Genomic DNA, 12371 nt, shown 5'->3' with positions numbered 1-12371 from the left:
TATTTTTATATCTCTTTTTCTTGTTCTAGTTTTTCTTGTTTTTAAGACTGATTTCCTGCCCTATTGTTTTGCTGTTATATTATTACATAGATAGAATGCTTTGTTCTTTTATGTATTTATTTGTTTATATTTCATATTATTCTAGGGATCTCATTAATCTGTTAGAGGAATGGTGCATATGTGAACCCCTCATTCAGTCCATGTGGGGCCAAACTTCTAAGACGGTAAATCCATCTCGCTTCTTCCTGTTGTAATCTTCTATCCAAATTGCCCATTCTGGGGCCCAACTTAATTTTTTGAATCCCCCACACTTTTAGGGTCTGAATATTGCCATTATGTTTTGTTTGCACATGTCTGGAGAGGGGAGTGTCAGAGTCAGTTTTGATGGTACTTAGATGTTTTGATATACGTCTTCTAAGTTCTTGTACGGTTTTTCCTATATATAACTTGGGGCATCCACACTGGATGGCATAGATAACTCCTGTGGATTTACAGTCAATATTTTCTTTTATTAAGTATTTTTTGTTGTCCACTGGGTTTACAAATTCTTTCTTTGGTGTAATTTTTTCACAAAAGATGCAGTCACCACAGGGATATGATCCTTTTGTGGTTAACCATGTATCTATACTTTGTTTTTTGTTACGTGTGGCTGTGTACCAGTTTTTCTTTTATATTTTGACCCCTTCTATATGTGATAGCTGGGTCAGGGGAAATTTCTTTTAGCTCTTCATCTGATAGTAGTATATAAGTGATATTCTGTTGTGGTGGTGGCTCACTCCCTATTACCTATGGTACGGTGCTGCCAACCCAAATGAGAGGACACCCTGCCTCTCCGAAAAGAGAAATGACTAAAGTAGGTATGTGTTGGGCGAGCACTCTAACATCAGGCTTAAGCTAACACAAATCAGACATTTATTACATATAAAATATAAAACAAAATATAGCAATATATCCAATATAAAATCGATATAAAAACAAATAATCGAAATGTTCACAAAGGGGGCAACTCCAATGCGCCACCATAAGAGTCCGTATTATAATATGGGTCTCTTTACCATATATGCGCATGTAATACTCTTTGTTTCATTTGTGAAGCCTGAGGGATTGATATTGTGTCACAAAATGATCGCAGATAGTGGAGGTATTGATATTACTTTCGGATGAGTTCTAATATAGTCCGAAGAGTGATAGTATTATAACTATCATAAATAGTCATGTGCGACTTAATCAAGTTGTGATAGATGACGATGTCGGCTATTCAGCCGCTTACCTCCTTCCTTCAGGGGTTGTCCGTGGTGTCTCCGCTAATTTGACGAGGGGCGAGCGGTGCAGGAAAATTCCGGCGTCTGGCGTCTCACTCCTCGGGTAAGTCTTATCAAGATCTGTGTTGTCGAAAGCTCGCGGGAACACAATCACGAGACTTCGGTGATCAATAAATGGAAACCGGATCCGAGATTTAGAATCGGATATTTGCGATTTTTTTATAAACATTCATTGCGGTTTACTTGCGATTTTTTTGTTGTAATTTTTCTTCTTTTATATGCTTTCTGAATCGAATATTATAATCCACAATGTCAGTAGTAGATAGCGGAACCTGTTCAAGGTTAGGCTTCTACAATGTCTATCTTTACTGTGATTCTTCTTTCATGCGTTTAATTTGCGATTTTTTAAGATTTTTCTTTATTTATTGCGATATTTCTTTCTTTCTGAATTAAAAATATTATTCAAAGATATGAGCAATTCAGGCTGATTTTATTCAGCGTATATCGAAAACAGCACAGTACATGGTGAGAAATCAATACTATATCATGTCCTAATTGGCAAATGGGTCAAATAGATCAAATAATTCAGATATTACAAATAATAGCATTGCATACACTTAAAAGTTTGGTTGGATCCAGAAACAATAGAGAAAGAAAATCTCGTCTAAGTTCGAGCGCACGCACAATAGAAATCCATGTGAAAATCCACTAAGACTTAATGCAGGCGCAAAAGAAACTAGAGTAAGCGAAATATACAAGTCCAATGACATGCGCAGTGGAAGCGGACAAGGAAAACTGAGTCTAGGTTCTAGCGCATGCGCAATAGTAATCTACTTGGAAATCCATTAAGACCAAACGCAGGCGCAATGGATAGACATGGCAAGTAAAATATACAAGTCCAATGATATGCGCAGTATTAGATAGACAAAGGAAATTATGGCTAAGTTTTGGCGCATGCGCAATGAAAATCCACCTAGAAATTCACTAAGACCAAACGCAGGCGCAATGGACAGATATAGCAATTTAATATACAAGTCCAACGACATCCGCAGTAAAAAATGGACAAATGAAAATGTGTTAAAGTTCTAGCGCATGCGCAATAGAAATCCACTTGGAAATTCACTAAGATTGAACGCAGGCGCAATGGACAATTATAGCAAGCCTAATATATAAGTCCAATGACATGCGCAGTGGAAGATGGACAAGGCAAATTGTGTCTAAGTTCTAGCACATGCGCAATAGAACAACAGTAACAATTGGACCAGCAATAGAATGGGAGTGACTAGACGCTACAACACCCCATAAAGTCATCCCTGATAGGCTATAAAGGTGAACATAGTAACAACATTGATACTCAGTAGCTAATGAAATGATGACGCCATCAGAGGGAGGTTTTATAAGCCTGGGTCCCGCCCCCCTCACGAGCAGACTGCCCGAACCCCCTGAGGACGCCAAGTGTTTGACGAAACATGTCGGGGGGCAGATTGTAAAGAGTGTTTTTTTAGACAGCGTGTGATTGTGAGACGGGACTACCACAGTGATTGCATGTAATAGGGAGGCCTGCGAAGCAGGAAACCTATCACAGTCTCCTAGCCAGAGTGCACTGTGACATTAGCAGAGCAAGCATATTTTATAACGACAGTGATCGCATTTAGTAAGGGAGCCTGCGAAGCAGGAAACACATGATAGCCTCCTAGCTGGTTTACACTGTGGTACAAACAGTGTAAGCACAAGTTATAACAACGAAAAAACAAACTCACAGACACAGCTGATAATTTTAAACTTTAGTAATTGGTAGAAATATTTTATTAAAGGAAATAAATGTTACGTTTTACACAAGTCTAAAAAATAGCACATGTAACCAAGAGACAATTATTGGTCACATCGACCGTTTGAAAATAATTTATAATACGATGTCTCAACATGTGTGAACGGGTCAGCCTTGATAATTTAATGGCTCAAAGTTCTGCACAATGTAGATGAATACGGTGCCGGCAGACATCGCCGTCTGTTCGCCTGTTTGGCGAACCGCTAACTAGCAAAGTTTGCCGCAAAACGACCGCCGGGTGAAACGCAAGGCCATCTCTATTCATAATCATGGAAACGAGCAGTGTATAATGAATCCAGCCAGCAAAGGAAGCAATATGGACAATCACAATACATTAGTCATTGGTTTGTAATAACTTTCTCTGCATGATAAATGCCACTTGCTGAAGTGACAAAACGCCTTTAAAGAAAAGCAGCTTACAATACACTACCTCAAATTTCTAGTCTATTACGGTTTTTATCCATCAGAAACAGACAGACAATGCAATCCATGCTGAAATACTGCTTCCAATGTCAAAGGATTTTTTTGTCTATAACCCTCCTTCTTGTTGCAAGTATATACCGGTAGTTATGACACGCTACAAGAACAGAGAGGACAATCACTGCCTGCCATTATAATGTCACCATGGACAACGCAGCATTATGTCAGAATATGAAGTGAAGGGGTTTTCATAGTCTGGTCAAACAGGAAAGGTCAAGTCGTAGTAATAAGTCAGAGCAATCGGACTTCTTGTATTCTTATTTTCCTTGAAGATGGCTTTTCTGGCTTTCTCAGTTAGAATTCGAATGGAGACAGCCAGTCAGATGACTAGCGAAACGTCTTCAAGGAAAAAGAAATGCAACAGTTGCTCTGACTTATTACTACTGATATATCATGACCTGGATGAATGTGAAACTCCACAGACAGAAAAGAGCAAGAATTAGTGAGGTGAGTATTGTACAAGGTCTCCTGTTTTTACATTTTATTCCGTTAAATATATATTTTTTGCAAAATCAGTAAATGTACAAAATATATTCTTCCTTAAAAGGGGTATTCTGGTGCTGTAATTTGAAATAAAAAAAAATGGTGTCGGAGAGCATTAAAATAACAGACGGTGGAATGGGCCCTGCTTCTCTCCACTTACTCTTCTGGGGATCGACACGCCGGGAATGGCTTGGACTGCCACCACAGACACTCACTGGCTGATGCAGGTCACTACTGCAGCCACTGGTTGACTGGCCGTTTACAGTGTGTTGCTCCTGAGAAGAGAAAGTGGAGAGGAGCCGGGATTGAAGCCGCAGCTGAACAGCAGAGGCCACTCCTCCTCAGTAGTTTTTTCTGTTATCTTTACATTTATTTTGACTGAACTCAATGGACTATATAGTAAGGGTTATACTAGATATCCAGTGACAGAAATCTAAAGCAATTTCTAAATTCTTCATTTGGGGAATATACAAAAGGTGATTAAAAATTAATGGTGCTGATCTTGTCTCTAAATAACTATATTTTTACATGAATGGGAGTACTTGCCTTTTCTTGCGTTGTAGGAAACTGCATTACATTTTCTGAGTCTTCATGGGAAAAAAATTCATGGTTGACTAAATTCTCAAGTAAGCACTGGGTGTTTGTTATCAGCTTGACCAATGTTTCTTGACTTCTTCTAATTATCTCATCATAAGATTGGTTGGGCTGCTGCAGTGCCATTGTTCTGAATTGTTATATATTCATATATATCTGTTGGAACTTCACTGAAGACTTCTTGAGAAACTTTCAGCCATTAACTATAATAAAAAAGTATGAATCAGAAAATGTACCAATAAGAAAAAGACAGCATGTAAAATAATGGGATTTTACGAAAAAATGTTTATGTCCATTCTATGGGGATTGTGCTGGTGGGTCACCAACCATTAGGAAATAAAGAAAATTAGCAATACAAAATACACTGACGAGAAGGTTATAATGACTGTGTACATATACATTCTAGGGGTAACCCAACGAAATACATTAGTGTCTGATTGGTGTGGGAAGACCACTGGGACCACCAAACTGGAGAACAAAGGTCCTGTGTTCTTTGTTGTTGCACTGAATCTGTAGTTCCCTAACACTTGTATGTGAGATCTGGAAAAAGCTGAAGATACTTTCTCGGTTGCGTCATTCTCCATAGAGTCTGCCGACTGGCCATAATTATCTTCTGTTGTGATATCCCTTAAAAAAGAATTTCCAATTTGATTTAAAACAGTGTAAAAGAATAAAATCTGACTGCAACCCCTGGCGCTATGTCTAGCCAGCACTGGTAGAGATTAATGCTCAAAAGGCCTTCGAAAATATCCACTGGAGCTGGCTGGGCATGATGCTGGATCGCATACGATGTACAGGCAATTTTAGGTTGTTATTCAATAATCAGTCATTTATGAACCTGAAATACGCCTATATTAGGCATATTTCAGGTGCAGATTGCGGCAAAACTGTTAGACCTTCTCCTCACTCAGGCCAGGTGTAAAAAAGTGGGCATGGCGGGGAAGGGGACAGGCCGGCAGGCCGTCTCATTTATCATTTTCTACATCTGTTTAAGCTACACTATATAGACTATATGGACCTACACATGATACCTACAGGAGCTTTTTGTTACATCTGTTTACTGTGCACCATTGTTTCTGCGTGGGCTGGTTGCCGTATATTGCTGGATCTAGGGCCATGTATTGGTGTGGCATGTCTGCCTCTGTTTTGTGTCTACCTCCCGATGATAGTTGTGGGTGTGAACTATACCTCTGTGACTTGTATCTCTCCCTTATTCGTATCTGTATGGAGAAGCTGTATGTTACATGTCTGTAACATAGGAAAAAGTGCCGGCCTCTCTGGTTGCCTGGACCACAGGAGTGCACATAGGCCGGCTATAGTGTGCAGCGCAGCCATCATCTCTGTATTGCAGGGTGGTCGTAACCCCTGAATATGAAGTGTGTATAATGTGATGGAAAAATTAATCAAGCCAGCAAAGGAGACAATATGGACAATCACCATACATTAGTAATTGCCTTGTATTAACATAGTAACATAGTAACATAGTACATAAGGCCGAAAAAAGACATTTGTCCATCCAGTTCGGCCTGTCATCCTACAAGTTGATCCAGAGGAAGGCAAAAAAAACCCTGTGAGGTAGAAGCCAATTTTCCTCACTTTAGGGGAATAAAAAATTCCTTCCCGACTCCAATCAGGCAATCAGAATAACTCCCTGGATCAACGACCCCTCTCTAGTAGCTATAGCCTGTAATATTATTACACTCCAGAAATACATCCAGGCCCCTCTTGAATTCCTTTATTGTACTCACCATCACCACCTCCTCAGGCAGAGAGTTCCATAGTCTCACTGCTCTTACCGTAAAGAACCCTTTTCTATGTTTGTGTACAAACCTTCTTTCCTCCAAACGCAGAGGATGTCCCCTCGTCACAGTCACAGTCCTGGGGATAAATAGATGATGGGATAGATCTCTGTACTGCCCCCTGATATATTTATACATAGTAATTAGATCTCCCCTCAGTCGTCTTTTTTCTAACGTGAATAACCCTAATTTTGATAATCTTTCAGGGTACTGTAGTTGCCCCATTCCAGTTATTACTTTAGTTGCCCTCCTCTGGACCCTCTCCAGCTCTGCTATGTCTGCCTTGTTTACAGGAGCCCAGAACTGTACACAGTACTCCATGTGTGGTCTGACCAGTGATTTGTAAAGTAGTAGGAATATGTTCTCATCACGGGCATCTATGCCCCTTTTGATGCAACCCATTATCTTATTGGCCTTGGCAGCCGCAGCTTAGTTTGCTGTTTATTAAAATTCCTAGATCCTTTTCCATGTCAGTGTTACCGAGTGTTTTACCATTTAGTATGTACGGGTGACTTGCATTATTCCTTCCCATGTGCATAACTTTACATTTCTCAGTGTTAAACCTCATCTGCCACTTATCTGCCCAAGCCTCCAATCTATCCAGATCCCTCTGTAGTAGTATACTGTCCTCTTCAGTGTTAATTACTTTACACAGTTTAGTGTCATCTGCGAAAATTGATATTTTACTATGCAAGCCTTCTACAAGATCATTAATAAATATATTGAAGAGAATAGGGCCCAATACTGACCCCTGAGGTACTCCACTAGTGACAGTGACCCAATCTGAGTATGTACCGCTAATAACCACCCTCTGTTTTCTATCATTGAGCCAGTTACTTACCCACTTACAGACGTTTTCTCCGAGTCCGAGCATTCTCATTTTATATACTAACCTTTTATGAGGTACAGTGTCAAATGCTTTGGAGAAGTCCAGATACACGACATCCATTGATTTGCCGCTGTCAAGTCTAGTACTTACCTCCTCATAGAAACTGATTAAATTAGTTTGACATGACCGATCCCTCACGAAGCCATGCTGATATGGCGTATTAACTTTGTCCATATGAAAAATGCCACTTGCTGAAGTCAGACAAGCCTTTTAACCCCTCAGATGCCATGGTCAATTTTGACTGCAGCATGTCAGTGGTTAGACAGAGAGAGGAGGCTTCCTCTTTCTTATGACTGAAACCCGGAAAAGTTGATATGGTAGCCTGGAGCCTTGTAAAGGATCCCAGGCCTGCCATAGTAAACTGTTTGTTCAGCCATAGAATACGATTGCAGGTACAAGCGATTCGAGAATTACATATTCAGGTCCCCTAAGGGGACTTTAAATTACAGTAAAATGTTTTTAAAACTCTAAAAACAATATAAAAAAACTAAGATTTAAATCACCTCATTTCCCAATTTTACATGAACAATAAAAAAATAAACATAATTGGTCCAAAAATGTCTGAACTATTAAAATATTAAAATATTTATCATTCACTGTGAACAGCGTAATGGAAATAAAAAATCTAAATGGCTATTTGCTATTTTTTTCACTCTGACCCCCCAAAAATTTAAAACTACAGATTGCCCGCAAAAAATTAGCCCCCCACACTGCTATGTAGACAGAAATATAAAAAGCTATGGGTGTCAGATATATTTTTTTCAAGATTTTTATTTTTTAGTAGTAAAACATAATAAAAACTACATAAATTTGGTATCCTCATAATTGTACTGACCCACAGAATAAGGTTGTCGTCTCATTTTTTGCACATAGTGAACGCTGTAAAAAGAAAACACAAAAATTATGGGGTTTTTTTCCAATTTCACCCTGCAAAGACTTTCCGATACATGCTATGGTAAATGGTGCCATTGAAAAATACAACTTGTCCCACAGAAAATAAGCCCTCATATGTAAACAGAAAATGTAAAAAGGTATAGACTATAGAAAGGAGGAAACGAAAGTGCAAAAATAAAAATTGGCCCAGTCCTAAACCCCTTAAGGACTGAACCTATTTTCATTTTGCATTTTTTTCACCCCTCACTCCAATAGCAATAACCTTTTTATTTTTCCATTCACATAGCCATATGAGGGCTTATTTTTTGCAGAACAAGATGCATTTTTAATGGCACCATTTAATTTACGATGTCTTGTATTGGAAAATGGGAAAAAATTCCTTGTGGGGTAAAATTTAACAAAAAAAACACAATTGGAAAAAGTACAGCTTGAAGGTCGAGTAACACCCAAAAAATGTAGGAGGGGAACAATCATTCTACATAAAACATCAGACAGCCTGACACAGGGACTGTGAATGCCATAAAACCTGTTGCAAAATGTCTACAATTAATAAGTGTACAATAAGGATATTTTCCAGCATCACCGGCAGCATATATTTTAGCCAAGACAACTGCACATAAAAAAAACTGAACAGTTAGAAATTTTGTTACAAAAATTCTATTCAGCACAGACTAGTGTACCTAACCTGATGTATTGGTCTGTGCGGTTAGGTATTGGCTCAGCCAAACATGTACAGTATGTGGAGAGAGAAGAAAGCAGCTGCCAGACACTTCTGGTGGCAGTTTATCTTCTGGGAGAACAATAAGATATGAGTATAAAAGAAGTATCTCCATTTGCCAATAACTCTTGTGGAACACATAAAGGGTTAACAAAGTTTGTAAAATCAATTTTGAATACCTTGAGGGGTTTCGTTTTTTAGATGGGGTCACTTTTATGGAGTTTCTACTCTAGGGGTGCATCAGGGGGGCTTCAAATGGGACATGGTATCAAAAAACCAGTCCAGCAAAATCTGCCTTCCAAAAACCGTATGGCATTCCTTTCCTTCTGCGCCCTGCTGTGTGCCGTACAGCGGTTTACGACCAAATATGGGGTGTTTCTGTAAACTACAGAATCAGAGCCATAAATATTGAGTTTTGTTTGGCTGTTAACCCTTGCTTTGTAACTGGAAAAAAATTATTAAAATGGAAAATCTGCCAAAAAAGTGAAATTTTGAAATTGTATCTCTATTTTCCATTAATTCTTGTGGAACACCTAAAGGGTTAACAAAGTTTGTAAAATCAGTTTTGAATACCTTGAGGGGTGTAGTTTCTAGAATGGGGTCATTTTTGGGTGGTTTCTATTATGTAAGCTTCACAAAGTGACTTCAGACCTGAACTGGTCATTGAAAAGTGGGTTTTTGAAAATTTCTAAAAAAAATTAAGATTTGCTTCTAAACTTATAAGCCTTGTAACATCCCCAAAAAATAAAATATCATTCCCAAAATGATCCAAACAGGAAGAAGACATATGGGGAATGTAAAGTAATAACTATTTTTGCAGGTATTACTATGTATTATAGAAGTAGAAAAATTGAAACTTGTAAATTTGAAATTTTTTACAAATTTTTGGTAAATTTGGTATTTTTTTTATAAATAAAAATGATTATTTTTTTACTTCATTTTACCAGTGTCATGAAGTACAATATGTGACAAATAAACAATCTCAGAATGGCCTGGATAAGTCAAAGCATTTTAAAGTTATCACCACTTAAAGTGACACTGGTCAGATTTGCAAAAAATGGCCTGGTCCTTAAGGTGAAATAAGGGTGTCCTAAAGGGGTTAAGCACAGGTAAAAATAGGCAGTACAGGGAGCAAAAATTTGGAATTAAGGGGTAATTGAATACACAGTGAAAAGTTGAAATTGGGCCACCAAGGTGATATTAATCACCGCAATCCAATACTCCAAAAAAAATAATAATACGACAGTTATCCTTTAATGTCATGGCTGTTCAGAGTGGAACGATCCTGTTCTGCCCCCCTGCTGAAGAAAAGTGGAGGTTCCCACATCCTGCAGCAAGGGAGGAAAAAACCAGTTAGAACCAGTTCTAGTTCCCCCTGCATAGGGAAGACAGAAAGGACCAAGTCTCGTGCTGAGATTTGATCAAATTCCCAGTCTGAGCCCTGCAGCTCAGCTGGATGACAAAAAGCAGAAAGTTGCAAACAACCTCAGAGAATTCCAGGAAGAAAGCATCCCCTGAGAATATATCTGTGAGTCAAGTCCAGAGACCTAGGAGAAGCCATTCCTCCTCAGCTAGTCTGTCCCCATACAGCAGAAGGTACAGTTCAAAGCAGAAGCCTCTATTCCTGCCAATGCTAGCCAAAACCTGCTGGGACCAAGGACCAAAGCTGCATACTGTTTGGATACAAGTTATCTTCAGTAAAGAACAGTTTGAACTTCATCTAAAGGTCTGGACATCATTTCTGCTGCAAAATTCCTCTATTACTCCTACTATCACTACTCTCAATTTATGGCAAGTGAGCCAGGAGTCCAGCCGTACCCAGGTAGGAGACACCGTTGACACAATTACCACTACCATACAGAGACATTACACCACTCTGGCATTCCTAAACTGGGAAGTGCGTTATAACACCTGTGAAGGGCCCTGTGACAATACCCTGCGCACGCTGCAATTGGCGTCACGAACAAAATACAGACTATTATCCACCTGACCCAGCCATTGTATTAAAGTGTCGTCAGTATACCTACATCCTGGTCACTGCACTTCCACAACAGCTCCTGTGAGACATCAAAACCGCACCAATAGTGAAGCACTGTGAATACTTTTCAACCTCAGCTCTGATATACTCACAAGCGCAGGTGGATTGCAGGCATATCAAACCAGTCTATAAATCTTGCATTCCTCCTCTTTCCTCTCTTCTCACGTAATACCTATAAGGTTTTAAAGTCGCTCCGTCATTCACTCTGACATAAAATCTTTTTATTATACTCACATGTGTAAGTAAAAATTCACGCGACAATAAAACACTAGGCTGTGATGTTTTATTTACAAAAATCAAGGAAAGGGGTGCAGTAACATTATAAAACGTAACTTTTATTATACTAGAGAAGAACTCCCATAACCGGGAGAATGAAAACCTTACAAACATAAACAGACAAAACAATTGCAGGACCTAAACAATTGTGCCACACGATAAGGGTCGGCGACACACTAAGCTAGGTTCTAACATGGGAGAGGAACCAAAACCGTATTACTGGGTCTAACAAGAAACAATACTCTAGGTATGTACCATAGTGATAAAGCAGGGTCACGTATAACACACAGCGTAGGGTCCCTGAGTCCGAGTCCCGTGAACAAATGCTGATGTTTTATTGTTGCGTGAATTTTTTAGGGATAAGTACGCGAACACCCGTGCCCCCACACACACAGTAAATAAAGATTTCCACACATGCACACACACAGGGGCGGATTAAGTGCATGATAGACCCAAAAGAGCTGTCAAATATGAAAGGTGGAATCTGATTGGCTGCTATGGGCAACTAAGCCAGTTCTACTTTACACCATTTTGATAAATTACCCCAAATGTCCCTATAGTGTCCACAGCAGCTGTAATGTCCCTTAGAGTGCCCCCAGTAATAATAACACCCTATATTGTGCTCCAGGTAATAATCCCTGTATAGTGTCCCCAGAAATAATAGAATTGCCCCTACAGTGCCTCCCCAATAGCAACACCCCCATATAGTAATTTCCACCACACTGCCCCCACATAGTAATCCCCCCATAGTAATTTTCCCCAAACTGCCCCATATAGTAGTTTGCCCCCACACAGTAATTTGCTCTACACTGCCCCCACATAGTAATTTCCACCACACTTCCCCCACATAGTAATTTCCATCACACTGCCCCCACATAGTAATTTGCCCACACTGCCCCCACACAATAGTTTTCCCCACATAGTAATTTGCCCCCACATAGAAATTACCCCACACTGTCCCCACATGGCAATTTCCCCCACACTGCCCCCACATAGTAATTTGCCCCCACACCGCCCCATATAGTAATTTGTCCCCACACTGCCCCATATAGTAATTTGCCCCCACACCGCCCCCACATAGCAATTTGCCCCCACACTGCCCCATATAGT

At 39.6% G+C, this 12371-nt stretch overlaps 1 protein-coding gene across 1 annotated transcript in view; it reads right to left on the bottom strand.

The window, feature by feature from the left end:
• The window catches only part of LOC121002549 (nucleotide-binding oligomerization domain-containing protein 1-like), a 104157-nt gene extending 99384 nt beyond the window's left edge, over window positions 1–4773 (bottom strand). Inside the window, exon 1 of the mRNA XM_040433992.1 lies at window positions 4600–4773. Within this exon, the coding sequence (XP_040289926.1) occupies window positions 4600–4773 (174 nt within the window). The remainder of the gene's footprint in view (window positions 1–4599) is intronic.
• Between the last annotated feature and the right edge of the window lie 7598 nt (window positions 4774–12371).

This window comes from Bufo bufo, chromosome 5 (assembly GCF_905171765.1).
Source record: "Bufo bufo chromosome 5, aBufBuf1.1, whole genome shotgun sequence".
Classification (NCBI taxonomy): Eukaryota; Metazoa; Chordata; class Amphibia; order Anura; family Bufonidae; genus Bufo; species Bufo bufo.
The sequence above is the reverse complement of the archived record's forward strand: the minus strand, read 5'-3'. Positions and strand labels throughout refer to the sequence as shown.